The following is an 18,392-nucleotide window of genomic DNA, read 5'->3' on the forward strand; positions in this document are numbered from 1 at the left end:
CTTATACTGTCTTCACAGAGCTAAGTGTACTAGTAACGGTAGGAAGCGACTTGCTACATTTGAAGAAAGCACAGTTCAGAGTGGGCAGCTATTCTCTTCAGTTTTGGGAAGACCTTTTTGGGCTGTAGCAAAAAGTGCAAACACAACATAGAAGTCCACCTCTCATAGCATCAGGATAGCTCTTCTTTCTCTCACTGTAATTTATAATGTTTACAAACAGAAACATCAAATTCAGTTAAACAAAGTTTCATGTTTACCTGTTACAAGTGATGTTTTTTCTGCTCTTTGCTATTTATCTCTTTAGCAGAATTGGTTAAGTAGTACTTTTGTATCTCTTCACCTTCCTGGCCTGGCCTAGGAATAGTCACAGATCTTATAATCCAAGGGCAAAATAGTTACAGTCCCTGGTTTGCAAGTCTTTTACATCACGTATTGCTGTCATTCCCAGCAGTATGCACTTACAAGTTCATGTACTTGTTCATAGAAATATGTCACGTTCACACATTTTTTTATGCCACTGGAAAAAATCATGCATATTGCAGATTAAATCACATTGTTTCAGTTTGCCTGCTACAAGTTTTACAAGGCTTAAGTGTAGTTAACATATTTGTCATGTTCTTACTCACAGAAAAGTGGCATGTTTATTCTCAAGTATCACATAGGTAATGTTCACTAAACCTGAACCCACCAATGATGGTAACTCTTTAGGTGTCTTACTCTCACCCTTCTTTCCCTTCTAGTCACATAGGACTGTCTGGGGCTTCTGACGAGGTAAACTCTCCCATGAATGGGAGCCCCCCCCCCCCACTCTGGTGATGTGGGTCACTATCTGAATAGGCAAGATGGAGGCAATACAAGTGTTATTGGGACTTGTGGGTCTAGTTGATTAGAGAGAAGGAAGACATTTATATAAAACGGGGTTTTCTTGCTTACCATTATTCCAACTTACAGGAAAAATATTAAAGGTCGCTGTAAGTGAAATATGCTAGCTGTTATAATAATCTTGAAGCCGAACAAGTGTATTTATACCAGCTTCTTTTGTGTAAAAAAATGTTCACGATTATTTTGAAAGATTGGAAAATTGATTGGTTTTTCATATTTTTGCTGAAAAATTGTACTTGAATATCAAATAGTGTTTATGTTATAGTCATCTGAATACTGAACAAGGCACTTGGTGACAGTACCCTACTATCTTCTTTTGTTTTAATATCATTTAAACAAATTTGACAACAGTACGAAAAGTACAACTTTGTGTCACTTTTTACTCTTAGTACAGAATGAATAAATGTGTGTGTGTGTGTGTGTGTGTGTGTGTGTGTGTGTGTGTGTGTGTGTGTGTGTGTGTGTGTGTGTGTGTGACAGGTTACAGGAGAAATGTGTATGTCTGTGTGCGAATGCATGTATGAGATTTGTGAGTCAGAATACGTTTGTCGTTGTCTATGTGTGTGTCTGTTTCTCTGGCAAACAGTGGGGTTAAGGAAGTTCCGACTTTTCTTCACCAATGTACAGTTTTTGGAGTTAGTATATGGAGTGGTGAAGGTAAAGAGGGGATTGTTTGTATTTGTGCACACAGACTAAATTTAGTACAAAAATACTAATATTAAAATTCAAATAAATTAGATAAGTAAGGACATATGTCTGTGCTTTAAATGTATTGTTCAGCACAAAAAGATTTTTTTTTTTGTCATAGATGATAATCCGTCAGTTGAAGTCTGACAAGTTTGGCATATGAGTTACTTTGAAATTTCTGCAATCTCTGAGTTCTAGGAAAGGGAGGTGTGTGGACGGATCTAGGACTATTGAACGAAAGTTCAATAGTCCAAATCCACAATAACCGAATGCACTTTAACCAAAGCGCTTTCAACGAAAAAGGTGCTTTCGTCAAAGTCCATTCGAAAAAAAAAAAAACAATAAATCTTCTTTTATGCAGGGGACAAGCCTCCCCTGCACCCCCCATGTGGGGGGCTGTGCCCCCCACACCCCCCTACTTTTATATTTTCACTCTGAGGTCGCGCTACAGTGGGGAAAAGGGAATTCTCCCTTAACCGCACCATAGTGCGACCGGCACAACCAGCATACATAACTGAAAGTGCTGCTTCAGTGAACAGCACTTTCGGTTATGTGTTTAGAGATTTCTGCTTCGGCAGAAAGTGCTGTTGGGGATCTGTATGGATCCCGTGTGGACATATGCTCTGAATCAGAAGGGCTTTGCATGTAACAGAAAAGCAAACTTTTCCCATTAAAATTTTTGGATTTTATGTTTATGATGTGTACTAGACAAAGTTATTGAAACAAATATTCAAGACACGTGGATACTTTGTATGCATCTGTTTTAATAATGTACATTTCTGAATCTTGCAGGAATCAAAAGACCAGCAATGGAAGAGAGCCATGGACTACCTCAGTGCTGTACCAGAATTAAATTACATGACACAAATTGTTATCATGTTGTATGAGGATAACAATAAGGTGAGCCGTTTGGGTAGGCATTAAATTGTAACTGTTAAATTATTAATAATTAGTGTAAATGTCTTGCATATAATCTTCCATCATTCATGTAGTAACCCAGACAGTTTATATCTCACAGATGCTGCACTTATCTTTTAATCAACCTTTAAGGCAGGGTTATTTCATGGTAGACCAGAAGAACTGAGGAATTAAAAGTTTTTTAAGTTCACATTTCAGTTGCAGTATTAGCAGTAAAATGGGCATTAGTTCATGGTACCAAAGGATCTTACCTCGATGAGCCTGGATAACCACTGGAATGTCTTCTGGTTTTGCCATCTCAGCACATCTGTGAAAGCTTTCTTGCTGCTGCTTTCCTCTGAGGCGCATGTGCTGCGTGCTAATGCATATTATGACAGCATGTGCCAGGCTAAATGCAAATGTCCAGCCTATGTACTCCCCTGTTGTATTCTGCTTCTCACACATGTCATTTGTGAAAGCGTGCTTCTTTGCTTACCCCGTTTTTCGATTCTGTGGATTCCGGTTGGTTTATAAACTGTTTAGCAGTCCTTGCAACTCCCAGTAGTGCTTTGCTGTTCTCACACTTTTAAGAAAGTTGCCTTTGCCCTCCATTCTCTGAAGTGGTTTGAGAAAGTATTACTTCCTGTCTTGTGATCATCTAAATGGCTCTTGGGACCAGTGAATAAGGCCACAGTTGTTGGAAGAGGCCCTGTCACGAGGTCTCTATCCCAAATACCCTGCTGTTTTAGAAGTGTTTTTATCCTTGGAAGTTCCAGACAAGACTGAGTTCTAGTTCTACTGATGTTTTCAGTAATCCACATCGAGTGCTCCCTCCCTGCCAGTATATTCAAAAGGACTACCTCCTGTCTAAACCCAGAAAACTCCCAGAATTTGCCTGCTAACCTGGGTCACCTAATAAGCAATCTACTGTGGGGACTCCCAAATACAATGTTTCTGTGAATGCATGTAGCCACATGAAATTACCTATAACCTATCCAATTAAGCTACTTTTTATTATCCATTTGTGCTTGTCTGCCCTCCCAAGTGTGTGTTCTTTCAGCAGCCTACCACAGACCGTGTAGTACTCTCCCCCCTCAAGTCTTTAAACTCTGTAAATCAATTGCTACAAACTAGTCATATTTAATTCTTCTGACTGCTATCCTTCTTATACCAGTAGGTGGCAGCACCTACAAACAAATTAGCTAGTACTACAGTGTATCTCCTGAGGCTTTAGTACCAAAACTGGTGGTATTTTTCTTATCTATTTTCTACTCCCTACCTCCTTTAACTCTTATATATCCACTCCCTCCCTTGCTAAAATCACAAACTTCATTTTTCAGTTTGTTAATCTAGCTTTTTTTTCTTCCCTTACAGTAATCATTTAACTACCCACTTACCTTAGTTATAGTGCTACCATTGCTGATACTTTTTCTTCTGCACTCTCCTCATTTGCTCTAGTCAGTTCCATTTGCCCTAAGGGGCTCACTCTGCTCCCCTACCTTCAATTCCCACCCACCCCCACATCAACTACATTTATACTTCTCTAGCCCCTCCCCAATCATCCAACATCCAATTCACATCCCTCCCACCCCCTTGCAGATCCAACAACCACTCCAATCCCTTCCAACCCTGATACATCTGTTCAACTCACTCCTACAAACTCCATACAATTAATTCTCCTTAACTATGAAGACTTTCTTCCTGCACATGACCCTACTACTCTTCTTAGCGTGTACATACCACATCACTTCATACAACTACTCTGCACAAAATAACTCCCCCCTTACCCATAGTTCCACTGCCATTATCACTCCCATCCCAGCCAATTACTCCCTAACAATAAACCCCACCTTATTCAACACTATTGCCATAAGCTGTACCCATCTCAAGCCCATCACTACCTACCCCAAATCAACAGCAACCCATAAATACCTAACAATACTACAAAAACTAGTTAAATTATTGCAAAACAATCAACAACAACTCCTAAATGCTGGAGATATCCAACCAAACCCAGGACCTTATGATATAAATCCTCTGGCTAAAGCACAACATCTTCCCAATCTAACCCAAATTAACATCAGGCCATTAAATAGTCTACTCCTCCTAAAATTAAATATTAAGAGCATAAACAATAAAACACATGAGCTTCATACTCTAATCTCACAATATTGCCCAGATTTAGTCAGTTTAACAGAAACATGGCTTAAGCCATCTACCAAGGATACAGAGATCCTTCCACCTGGGTATACTATCCTTAGGCAAGATAGACTAAAGAAAAAGGGCGGTGGCATTACCCTGCTTTACAAAAATACTCTGACCATAACTAAATTTGAGATATCCACGCCCCCTTTGGATAATGCAGAAATACTCTTAACTAGGCTCAAAATATGTAACAAAAAAACATCAACCTAGTAACAGGTTATATCCCCCCAGGCAATAATATCCCTACTATGGAAACATTACTTCAGTGGCTATCACTATCCATGCCTCAAGAGACCATAGTATTAGGAGACTTTAATATAGACTGGCTCACATGCTCCTCCCAAGCACCCACTAACCATATCAACTTGCAAACCTTCTCTTAAGTAATCAAACAGCCCAATAGAATAGCCAAGAATACTAATAAAGAAACACTATTAGACTGGATCCTACTAAATAAAATACCTTGTTCCTACTTAGCAGGCACCCTTCCTGACTCATTAAGTGACCATCAAACGACCTTCTTACTTAAATATAATTTCCACCACCCCCAAACCCCAATACTTCAAACAATCAGGAACAAAAAACACTTTAACCCAACTAACTTCACACAAGAGCTAAAGCAATACAACTGGTCTGAACTCTATTACCTACCCCTAAATGAGGCCTCCAAACACTTCAACTCCATCTTCTTAGAAATACTGAATAGGCATGCCCCCCTAAGAACTACAAGAGTTAAAGCTAACACAGTTCCATGGTTAACAAGGGAAACTAGGCAAAAAAATAACAGAAAGGAATAGAGGCTGGACAACCTGAAGGTCCAACAAAAACGCCAAAACACAACTAGCATACCAACAAATTAGAAATCTCACCAAGAAACTAGTCATGCAAAATAAATGAAATTACTTTATTACCCATCAAAAACAACACATGAATAACCCTAGGTTTAAGCAAGTTACTACACCCTGCAAAAGCCATTACCCCACCCCCCCAACTACAGGTCTAACAAAAGAAAACATAGCTGAATCATTCAATATATTCTTTATTGAAACCGTACTTGCCGTAGCACAAAAGCAGCTCACTGTCAATACAACAAGTGACCACCCTACATCCAGTGACAGTCCCACTTTTAAGCTACAACCCACTCCAACCTCCTACATAAGAAAACTACTCTCCCAGTTAAAACCAACAACACTAGGAGCTGATTCCCTTCCCAATGAATTCTTAAAACTGGTAGCAGCTGAAATAGCTATACCAGTCTCTATACTAATAAACAGATAAATCTCTGAAGCCACAGTACCCCTGATTTGGAAAACTGCCTACATTATACCCCTTCACAAAGGGGGAAGTTCCTATGACTTATCAAACTACAGACCAGTTGCAATCCTATCCCCACTAGCTAAAATATTAGAAAAATGTATTCACCATCAGTTAATGTCCCACCTTATCAATCAAGAACTCATATCTCAAACACAACACAGTTTTCACCCAGGTCATAGCACAACTACAGCCCTGTTAGCATTCACAGATATTATAAACCACAACAGGAACAACAGTAAACTTTCATCAGCCCTTTTCTCAGACCTATCAAAAACATTTGATATGGTTAACCATGATAAACTCATCTCCCACCTTGTAAACCTAGGCTTAGACAAACAATCAGTCTCCTGGGTCAAAATCTACCTCAGCAATAGGCAACAAGCAGTACTATGGCACAATAACCTGTCTCCACTCTTACCTGTCACACTTGGGGTACCTCAGGGATCTATACTGGGCCCCTTGCTGTTCTCGGTTTTTACAAATAATCTCCACTCAGCGGCAAATAGTTCTAGCCTTATCCAATACGCAGATGATTCAACTGTAATATGTAGTGCCCCTACCCTGGCAGATCTACACAATAAAACCCAGGATAACGTCTACTCAGTTAATCTACACAATAAAACCCAGGATAACTTCTACTCAGTTAAAAACGGGCTTATTGAGAATGGCCTCATACTTAACCCCCCAAAAAACAAGCTTCTGCTATTTCATCCCTCACAAATTACCACTCCTATCTCCTCCTTCACCATTCACTTTAAAAATGGTACCCCTATTTCACCTAAATCCCACACAAAACTACTCAGAATTACCATTGATAAGTTAAAATTTGATATACACATTAACCTAGCTATTAAAAATACAAACAAAAAGCTAGGTAGTCTTTACAAACACAAATCCTTCCTGACCCATAACACTAGATCCACAATGGCTCATACCCACCTTCTCTCAACACTACTGTATGCATCTCCAATCTTGACCAATCTATCCAAAACAGAAACCAACAAAATGACCTCCTGCTACAATCAGATAGCCAAATTTGCTAATAACAGCTCTTTCAGAACCCATCACTGTCACAACCTAAAGGAATTGGGCTGGCTTGAACTGCCAAATTTACTAATCTATAATCAAATTATCACTCATGAGCTGCTCTCCCAACCACATAAAACACCTTCACTAAGTAACATAATCCAACAGTACTCCTGTCCTAGGCAACTCCGCTCCACAGACAAGTTACTGTTAACAGTTACTAGAACCCACAACCATGCTGGTGACTCTCTCTACTCTTCTTACATGTCCAAAATCTGGAACTCCCTGCCTGCATCTATAACCCTTGAATCTTCCCTACCTAAATTTAAAAGGTCTGTCAAAAGTCACCTAAACAACAAATGACTTTGTTCCTGCTCCACACCAGACTAACTCCAGTTCCACTCCTGTACTAATGCAACTCTTGCCTTAATAAATAATCTTTTGACTCAACTGCATAAACTTGCACACCACAATAAAAGAATTATAGTATATTTGTGTTAGTTTGCTTGCTTTATTGTTGTTTATAAATCTACTGATAAATGTACCTATCTATAGCATGACACTGAATATGTATTCTCAACTAGATATTCTTAGTGGGCCTAGTTGAAATATGTTTTTAAGCATTGTTTGTATGTCTTGTAAATTGTCTCTTTGGAGCTTTTCTCTCTGGGCCTCCACTGAAAATGGACATGTATCTAGATGGACTATCCCGGTTAACAAATGTAAAATAAATAAATAAATAAATAACATACATACTGAAAAGTTCTTATGCTCATTGTTTGTACCCTTGAAACCTTCTATATATTCCTGCTTTCCTCAGATCACAAACCAGAGCCTTCACTCTCCCTGTATTTCTTGACAGAGGCACAGGCCATGAATTGACAAAGATGCTAGCAGTTTAATCAAGACATGCATGGTGGATGGCACCAGAAGCCTGAGGTATACATCTCCTGTCAGAATGTGGTATGCTTGGATGGCAGTTGGTACAGGGATCAGCAGCAATCTTGTATATAATCCCATCTGTAACTTGCTAAATAAGAGAAGGGAGGATATACAGAAGCCAGATGTTATTGAAAATATCCACCTTGAAAACTTATCCCTAAAACAGCCTTCATCTGTTTGCAAGTCAGCCAGATTCTATTGACTAACAAGGATTGGGTTCCTACCATTTATCAACTGATAGCAAGGACAGAAAAAAGAAGAATCCCCAACAACCAACCTGAGGGGGTACATCCTGGTTGTCAACAAAGGCCTAAGTGTTTGTGTCTAGAGCTGACCTTAACAGGCATCTTGAGGAGAAGAAACCTTGAATCATAAGTTCATAGGTTCATAGGTAGATATTAGGCTATCAGCCCTTGGGCCTATACAAGCCCAGCCAAAAAGGTACCCTGGCTTTTGCCACCCAAAAAAATTATTTTCCTGTGCCACTGTCGAGCAGAGCCACAGAAGTGATCCCCGGGGTGAATTTCGTATTTCCCATCCAATCATCAAGATTTTTCTTGAAGAGTACTGATGAGGAGCTTTGTTTGATATAGATAGGTAGTTTATTCCAGAGTATGGGAAGCATCTGGGACAGGAATCTGTCCCTCCGGCATGTTCTGTTTATTGTGGTGACAAGGTTTAGGTCCCTAGAGCGTGTAGCTCGGAGGGATTGGGACTTCTTTAAGTGGAGCATGTCCAACAGCTCTGGGTTTGACATAGCTTTGTATGTTAGGCAGAGATCGCCTCTTAGTAGGCGATATGTGATGGAGTAAAGCTGGAGTTTTTTTAGACAGTCTGCGTAGGGCATCTGTTTGAGGCTGGTAATCTTCTTTGTGAGGTATTTCTGTGACCTTTCCAGTTGTTGTAGATGTCTCGTGAGGTACATACCAAAAGGGGCATTGTATATAATGGGTCTAATGAGTGATGAGTAGAGGGGAACAATGACCTCTTTTTTTCTGGATGAGAAACCTTTTGTGATGAGGTGTGCCACATAGAAGGATTTCCTGATGACTGTGGCGATGTGATTATAAAAGGAGAGACTACTGTCCACCTGTGTCCCAAGGTCTCTGATCACACTTTTGGTGTTAAGTATACTACCGCCTATGTTGTAGTTCATGGGTACAGTGTTTTTACCAAAGGGGATGACAATGTACTTTTTGGCATTGAGCTTGAGGCCATGGCTTTGACACCAGGCATCTGTCTCAGTGAGGCCCTTTTGTAGGATGCCCACATTGTTAGGAGTTTCGATTAGGGCTCCTAGTTTGCAGTCATCTGCGAACTTCATTAGCCAAAGACCTTCTGTGTTAGCCTGTACTTCCGAGAAGTAGATACCAAACAGGAGAGGACCTAGGACTGAACCCTGTGGTACTCCACTTGTCACTGGTCTGAAGACAGATTTGGAGTCTGCTACTTTCACAGTGTGGGTTCTGTCAGTGAGCCAGTTGGCAACCCATCTTGTGACACAGGGATTTATACCTAGTTTAGTGATTCCTCCAGAAAAGGCAAGACTCTCTGAGCCTGAGATCTGCAACCAAATCTATTTGACATACATGGATGCCATTATGTTATAAGGAGTTGTATAAGTGTTCCCTGTAATGAATTCAGGGACAAGGTGCTGGAGAATTCAGAACAGTCTGCAACTGATAATAAAAAATATATCACTTTGAAGTTTGTAGTTATTGGACCACTACAACTGCTTCTGGGGCTATAAATATGTTTTTTTTTGTAAGATAAATATTTATTGACTTTTCCCAAACCCCACTTCTAACATGAGTTCTGTTAAATGTTTTGATGACAGCTGCAATCCTTGGAACAGTGAGACTGAATGTATGAAAAGGGTGAATATATTCTAAGACTGAGGCTGTGGTATCTCAGACCATTCCTCCTACTTCAAGGTAAAATTACCTTGGAGTTAATATCTATATGTGTTAATGGTAATATAGGGGTGAAGCACCCCCCCCCCACCACATACAGAATGCTTTAATGGTCTTAAATTAATGTTTTGAAACTCAGTTTAATAATTCTCAATCAGCTGCATCTTTATTTATTTAGTTGAGAGAGTAGTATATTTCACATTCCAATAAGAAACTCTCAAAATGCACTTTAAGTAATGTAATGAAAGGTTATACAGTCATTCATTGTTAGGTTTCCAGTCTCACAACACCATGAGAATACATTCTGCTAGTGAAAGTCAATAAATGAAGCTGCCACTTTATTTAAACTACATATACAGTTTACAGCAGTATTACACAAGAAGGCCATGCCCATGTTTCTGTGCTCCACACCCACATCTCCCTTGCAGTGATCACCTCACTCACCTTACATCACTTTTTCCAGTTCAGAATACGTACATGTGCCTGCAGTTCAGAATACGTACAGGTGCCTGCTGTACCACTGCTATCATATATATATATATATATATATATATATATATATATATATATATATATATATATGGGTCCCCTTCATATGATTGAACTTTCAAAAGTTCGACTTTCATATGGCCAAGACCATAGGATCGAACTTTTGAAAGTTCGAACGTTCTTAATGGAGATCTCCATACAGCTTGGAACAGAAAGATTTCCCTTTTCTGCACTGTAGTGAGATCTCGGAGTTGGTATATATAAATAGCAGGGGGTGGGGGGGGGCAGGGGGGCTTGCACCCCCCCTGCTAAAACTGTTCAAGTATTTTTATTTTCTTTTTTTTTTACTTTTTTTTTATTAGATGTTTGAACTTTCAAAAGTTCAGTCATATGGTCTTGGCCATATGAAAGTTGAACTTTTGAAAGTTTGATCATCTGAAGTAGACCCATATAAATATATATATATATATATATCTATATCTATATCTATATCTATATATATATATATATATATATATATATATATATGTGTGTACCTGATTACGCCGAAAGCTGAGAAGAACGACAACGAGATAACCGACACCGGAAGATCGACAACAGAGAAGAACAACAGTTGAGAATCCTGACGCTGAGAACACCGACATGTTAAGTTAAGTGTGTGATAGGGATGGACGTTAGGGTCAGGGTGTGGGTAAGGTAAGTGTGTGATAGTGATGGATGTTAGGGTAGGTGCGGGTGAGGTAAGTATGCGATAGTGATGGACATTAGGTTTAGGGGCGGGTTAAGTGAGTTCGGGTTAGGGTGTGGGTAAGTTAAGTGTGCGATAGTGACTGACCTAAGAGTTAGGGGTGGATTAAGTGAGTTAGGGTTAGGGTGCGGGTAAGGTAAGTGTGCGATAGTGACAGACTTAAGGGTTAGGAGCGGATTAAGTGAGTTAGGGTTAGGTTGCGGGTAAGGTAAGTGTGCGATAGTGACGGACCTTAGGGTTAGGGTTTGGGTTAAGGTTAGTGCATATATAGTTGTGTATGTAAGGTTTAGTGTAGGTTTGTAAGGTTTTTTGTGTGCTTGTGTTGTGTGTGAGTTTTTCAGGAAAGTTATTTGTTTTGTTGATTGTCGGGATTGTGGTTTGTCGGACATGTGAACTTTCGGTTTTGTTGTGTCGGTTATTTCGTTGTCGGTGTTATCAGGTAGATCCATTATTTATATATATATATATATATATATATATATATATATATATATATATATATATATATATATATATCCCTTGGAAAAAAATTGCTGTTCTGACAATTCAGTTTTGTAAGCTTTCGCTTATATGGGGCCGATTAATCACCGTTCGCTTACCTAAGTGTTCGTAATCTAATATAGACCCTAGCCAGACACTGTTAGCTTTCAGAACTTGGCTATGATAAAAACTAAGTCCTCCAGTCGACATTTAGCCAAAATGAACAAAATTGTCATTTTCATCTAAATTACTAAAATGAAACAAATGGTTTATTGTTAATTCTGCTGCCTCTGTACAACAGTCCCATGAAAGGTCATTGATCTGTCCTTGCCATCTTTTGATGTATTTATTAACAATGTCTTGAATTGTAGGACCACTACCATATTTGAAATAGAAGCATTTTTTTTTTTATTTTGGTAACTAAATGTTATATTGATGTAAGTTATATAACACATTTGAGTCAAATTTCCATATCAGTACTTACAGTAACCCATAACTTGTCCACTTTTTAATGTTTTGCAGCACATTTTCATCATTGCATTTTTAAGATGTTATCTCATGAGTGAATTCACTATCATTGTACAGTCCTGCTCAAATGATAATTTCACTGTTGTGCAAAATCAGCCACTAAGCAAGAGCTTAGCCCTCATGGCACATGCATTCATATGGTAGGTTCCTGAGACGAACATGCCAAAAGTCTGGTGTGAATTTGTTGAAAACTGCCACCATGATGATTTTGCTTTTGAGATGGTGGTGCCCCTAATATGTCCTCACATGATTCAGGATCATTTAGCAAACTTGGCAGTGGAGGTGCCAGCTAGGAGGAGGCAGATATGCGTGATCAATCCTAACTCAGTTATTAAAGGAAGAGGATTGTTCTCAGTTTCACTACAGGAATGACAGCTGTAGATCAGGCAACAGACATGCCCTGTGTGCACTGAAGTAGGAGTCAAGGATACAGGCTTGCCAGGGAGTGTAAAGCCCTCTGTTTAGACATAGCATGTTTGTAGAAGCATGTGTGCCAGGAGTGTAAAGTCCTTTGTCTAGACATAGCAGGTTTGTAGAAGCATGTGTGCCAGGGACTGTAAAGCCCTCTGTCTAGACGTAGCAGGTTTGTAGAAACATGTGTGCCAGGGAGTGTAAAGCTCTCTGTCTAGATGTAGCATGTTTGTAGAAGCATGTGTGCCAGGTAGTATAAAGCTCTCTGTCTAGACATAGCAGGTTTGTAGACGCATGTGTGCCAGGGACTGTAAAGCCCTCTGTCTAAACGTAGCAGGTTTGTAGAAGCATGTGTGCCAGGGAGTGTAAAGCCCTCTGTCTAGACATAGCAGGTTTGTAGAAGCATGGTGTGCCAGGGAGTATAAAGCCCTCTGTCTAGATGTAGCAGGTTTGTAGAAGCATGTGTTTATGGTGCAGCAGGCAGTGCTCCATGTTTCACAGCTGGTGGCTAAGAATGGAGACTCTCTTAGCTCCCTGCTGGATGTCATCCGAGATCCATAGCTCTTTCTTTTCTTGATGAGTATCAGTGATGCCAGAAAAGGCAGGAGCAAACAGACCTATAGGTTGTGATGACAATAGAGGGTCAAAATGAATCCTGTGCTGTGGTTCTAAAGTGAAACTGTTGCAAACTACTAGTAACATGCAGGTGTGCAAATTGATGAATGGCAAATTGCAACTTATATTTTCAGTATTTTTATATAAAGAATATTAAATATTTTGTGTGCCTGCCAAGCTACATCCTTTGTCACGCCCATTTGTAAAATTACATTCAGAACCCAATGTTTAAAAAATGTCACTGCATATATTATTGGCTTGCTTGCATGTGTGCAAACTCCCCATCCATGTAAAGCAAAGCTCATTCCTATCTATATGCATCTTGGATCTCTGTGTAATAGAAAATTTATTCCAGGACTTCTTCTGTACTACTGCTGGACAGAAGCAGCTCCTAAATGCTTTATCCCATGCACAGGTCCTGTCAAATTATCTGTGGCATGATCCCAGTTATTCTTACTTGGGGTAATATATAATTAGCACTCATGGGATGGATAAAGCGACTGAGAAGTCGTATTGTTCGCTGTTTGGTCGTTGGTGCCAATGCTTCATTCATTTTATCCAGATAAATGCCCCATTTAGAAACTTTCCTTTTTACCTTATGATTTTTTTATTTGAAAGTTGTAGATGTCAATTAGGAGGGGTAAATGTGTGCAGTATGCAGATTCTATACAAGGATGTGAATACTAAGTGCCTTTTTTACCTAGGCTCAGAAAATGTTCACAGAACCTGCTCTATCTGTCATTTGTTTGTTCTGAAAACCCTTATGCCTAGGCTCCCTACTCTCATCACCCTACTCAAAACCCAGCACTTGGCCCAGTCTAAGATGATTGACTTTACATCCTTGGACATCTCTCATTTGCCAAAGAAAAAACTTAATCAGCCTAAAACTGATCAACAATCTAATGTTTCTGACTCTGACATACCCGCTGAGGTTACAGAACCCATAGTACTTCAGACGTCTCCTCAGCTGCCCATTACTAAGACACTGTTGGAGGCCTTTATGGTTCCTGAGGCCTTGCAGACTGCTGAGGAGCTTCACCTAATCATTTCAGAAGAACCACACAATGTTTCACAAATTTTAGTTAGGGAAGAGATCCCAGGCTGTCTAAGGAGGTGAAACAAGGATGTTCTTCGTGTTTCACTGTTGCAGTCATCACATTTGGGTTATCCCTGCCAGGGTAGCCCTCGGCCGGCCCGAATACCAGAGGCTTAGTATTTCTTCGTCGGTTGCTGTCGCTTGAGGACTGACATCAGGTCATCAGTGGTATAAAGTAAGGCAGCCAACGCCATTACATCAGTCTTTCTTGCTGTGGAGCCCGAAGCAGAAGCGGTTTGCACGATTTCCGTTCGGCCATTACCTGAGTTTTCATCTCCGAATTGAAGTTGAAGTCGAAGTCTTCTAAAGCTAAGTACCCTGTTGAGGATCCTTTTTCTTGCACTAACCGATGTCAGAAAAAGTTAACAATTGTATTGCCTGTGGAAAGCAAATACCACGCAGAGACTTACACTCTTACTGCATCACTTGTTTAGGCCCAGACCAAGACGTCCCCCGTTGTCACTTTGGTGCTTTGTTCAATGCCAGAACTATCCATTGTTGGGCCCTTATTGTAGCCCAATATTTTCGTTTATAGTCTTCAAATTCCAGTATGGCTTTGGTAAGCCATCCGACAGCAGATCATTCAAAAAAACGTAAAGATAAAGACAGAGACAAACCACACAGGTCCAAACCTACCGACAACACTTCCGTTAAGCTAGTCGTCAGTCTTCCGGTACTCAGTGAGGTGCTTTTGCAGCCCCTGATGCCTGCTTTTGTTGATTCACAGGCCGCTACTGAAACCCTTTCGGAGTACAGTGTGCCCCAAAACCTTTCTTCAACTAAGGATCCTGCAGTCGTCTCTACCTTGGATGGGTCCAGAGCCGCTGAGCAGGCACCGGCTTCCGAGGAAGTGCTTCGCACTACGGAATCTCGTCACAAACCAACGTCTTCTTTCGCAACTACCATTCTTTCAAAAACGACCAAGCTTCTTAGGCCCAGGGTTCAAGCCACACACAAGAAACTGATGACCCACTCTCAGGCGCCTGCTACCTTGCCTCAGTCTCAAATGTTTAAAATGGCGGAAGACTTTATCATGCTGATCAGGGGAAGCCAAACTACCCCCTCAGAAATAAAAAGAGATATGTCCCCTGTAGTTTTGTCTGAACAAGAGTCAGATGAATCTGATGCATCTGACTATGAGGACATGCAACCCCCCTCCACTTAAGAGGATTCTGATGCAAAGGACTCCATTCCTTCAGCCTCTCCCCCAGAGGATTTTTCATTTGGGGAAACCCTGCATACTTTAAGGGAGCATTTCCAGTGGGAGTGTCAGGGGTACCCTCAATCTAAAAAGAGACTCAAGGAATTCTTAGATCTTCCACAACACAGACTGTTGGCCATCCCCTCAGTCCTGGATGTTGTGGCTGATGTTTTCCTTGAATCTAGCTCGACTCCTGACACCCTACCTCCTGCTCCCAGAAAACCAGACAGGTACTACAGAGTCCCTGACTCACACAAATATCTTTTTAAAAATCCAACAGCTGACCTTGAGGTCATTTCTCAAGGGTCAAAAGGGATTAAAGCAACTTCTGATAAGAATCCCACACCCTCAGACAGGGATTCCAGAGCATTAGACAGATGGGGTAAAAAAGTATACACCTCAGCTACTCTTGCAATCAGGGCACTAAATTGTCATTTTTGTATGCTAAAATTTCAGCAACATACCCTGGAACTTCTTAAACAAAAAATGTCTTCCCTTCCTGCTTGGGCAGAATCTAAAGATTTACAAGACTTAATGCATTTTGCAAGCCAAGTAACTAAACACACTTTGCACTGTGGTTTTGACACCCTAGAAGCTTCTTGCAGGGCAGCAGTCACTGGATCCATCATTAGAAGACATGTATGACTTAAGGAACAACCCCTGCCAGACCATGTCAAATCTAAATTGTTGGATGTCCCCTTGCACAAAGATAACTTATTTGGCACTAAGGCAGAAGAGGTCTTAAAAAAGATGGAAGAAAAATCAAAATCTATACAAACAGTTAAGGATTTCTAATAAGTCCAGCCCCCCGAGGTTCAGCAGGTATTGTCCCTCCAAGCACTGGTCCTTTCCTGCTCCGATTAAGCCAGCCCAGCCTAGGCCCTGTGGAAACAGACCCCCCCCTCCCCAGACAGCAGCCACAGGGAATGCAGAGATCTATGCAGTGGACTACCTCCACTTCAAAACCAGGGAGTTCTAAGCCACCCCCTTATGTTAAGAACTCACAATGACTCACCTCCTCCAACTCCCCCCCCTCTGCCCACCTTCATTTACCCCCAGGAGGAAAACTCTCATTTCACTCAAGCACCTGGTCCACCATAACCAAGGACTAATGGGTTCTGAACATTGTATCTCAGGGATTACAAATTCTCCTTCCACACCCTTCCAACCTCAAAAGGGTTCCCAGATCCACCACCAAATCAGTGGGCAGAGGCTCAAAAGCAAATTCTTGCCCTTCTCTCTATGAGAGCAGTACAGCACGTTCCTGCAGAACAGATAGGCCAAGGCTTCTACTCCAGACTTTTTCTGGTGCCCAGAAAAGAGGGCACCTGGTGCCCCATCCTCGATCTATCCATTCTAAACACCTACCTGTTAATCCCAAAATTCAGAATGCTCACCCTCCAGCAGCTGCTACCCATGCTCTCCAAGGACGCCTGGCTAGCCACCCTAGATCTAAAAGAGGCCTACCTTCACATTTATGTCAGGGAATCGTGCAGGAAATATCTCTTCTTTAGGGCAGGATCTCAACACTTTCAGTTCTCTGGACTTCTCTTTGGCTTATCTACTGCTCCCAGAGTTATTACAAAATGTCTGGCTCCGGCCATTGCCTTTTGCAGACAAAGAAAAATTCAGATTTACCCATACTTAGACAACTGCCTTATTCAGGCAGACAGCCAGGAAAAACTGCTCAAGCACCTGGCCTTTGTAAAGACAATACTAACCTCTCTAGGATACACAACCAATGAAAAGAAATCCAAACAGATGCCTACCCAAAGGATAATCTTCCTGGGAGCAAGTCTGGACACAGCATCCCAGATGGCATTCTTTACACCAGAGAAACAAATTTTCCTGACAGCCTTCTGTTCTCAACTAGCCACCAGATCCCAACTATCTGCAATGAAGATCCTGCAAGCTCTGGTTCATGGCATCTTGCATACTACTCATTCCGTGTGCCGGACTGCATATGAGGAAACTTCAGTGGTACCTAAAGAGCCTTTGGTGTCAACACTCTCAATACCTGGAAACTGTTCATAGGTTCATACTAGGCTATCTGCCCTAGGGCATTTATAAGCCTAGCCAGAGTGTGTTTGGTTTTTGCCACCCATTTTAAATTAATTTTGCTATGCCCTTTTTCGAGGTTAGTATACTGTGCCTCTGTCTAACAGTGACACAGAAGTGATACCCGGGGTAAACCTATGATCTCCCATCCACTCATCAAGATTCCTCTTGAAGAGAGTCAATGAGGGACTCTGCCTAACCTGGACTGGGATTTTATTCCAGAGTGAAGGGAGCCTCTGGGTTATGAATCTGTCCCTCCAGCATGTCCTATTTATTTCAGTGCTGAGGTTCAAGTCTCTCGAGCGTGGCTCGGTGGGATTTGGATTTTCTGAGGTGCAGCATGTCCATTAATTCTGGGTTGGACATGGCTTTATACATCAGGCACAGATCGCCTCTGAGCAGGCGGTATGCCACTGAGTAGAGCTGGAGTTTCTTTAACCGGGCAGCATATGGCATCTGTTTGAGCCCTTTGATCCTCTTGGTGAGGTACTTTTGGGGTCTTTCCAGTTGCTGCAGGTGTCTGGTAAGTTACATCCCAAAAGGGGCATTGTACTCAATTATGGGCCTGATGAGGGATGAGTAAAGAGGCACGATGACCTCCCCTGATCTAGATGTGAATCCCTTCATGATTAGGTGGGCTATATAAAATGTTTTTCTAACCACTTTGGCCACGTAGTTGTCAAATGAGAGGTTGCTATCAACTTGGGTCCCCAGGTCCCTAATTACTTTTTCCGTACTTAATGGATTACCACCTATGTGGTAATTTGTGGGCACTTTGTTTTTGCCAAAGGGGATGACTATACACTTTTTGGTGTTTGGCTTGAGGCCATGGCTCTGGCACCAGTTGTCTGTTTCTATGAGGCCCTTTTGGAGGATGCTTGTGTCGGCTGGAGAGTC

At 41.1% G+C, this 18,392-nt stretch overlaps 1 protein-coding gene across 2 annotated transcripts in view; it reads left to right on the top strand.

The window, feature by feature from the left end:
* The window catches only part of LOC122806915 (inositol hexakisphosphate and diphosphoinositol-pentakisphosphate kinase 2-like), a 1,544,141-nt gene that overhangs the window by 1,025,101 nt on the left and 500,648 nt on the right, over positions 1-18,392 (top strand). For both annotated transcript variants that reach the window (XM_044077730.1, XM_044077729.1), the window contains one exon: positions 2,362-2,469. In XM_044077730.1, the coding sequence (XP_043933665.1) occupies positions 2,362-2,469 (108 nt within the window). The remainder of the gene's footprint in view (positions 1-2,361; positions 2,470-18,392) is intronic.

Source organism: Protopterus annectens, chromosome 7.part0 (genome assembly GCF_019279795.1).
Source record: "Protopterus annectens isolate FY-2018-M chromosome 7.part0, PAN1.0, whole genome shotgun sequence".
In the NCBI taxonomy this organism is placed as follows: Eukaryota; Metazoa; Chordata; order Ceratodontiformes; family Protopteridae; genus Protopterus; species Protopterus annectens.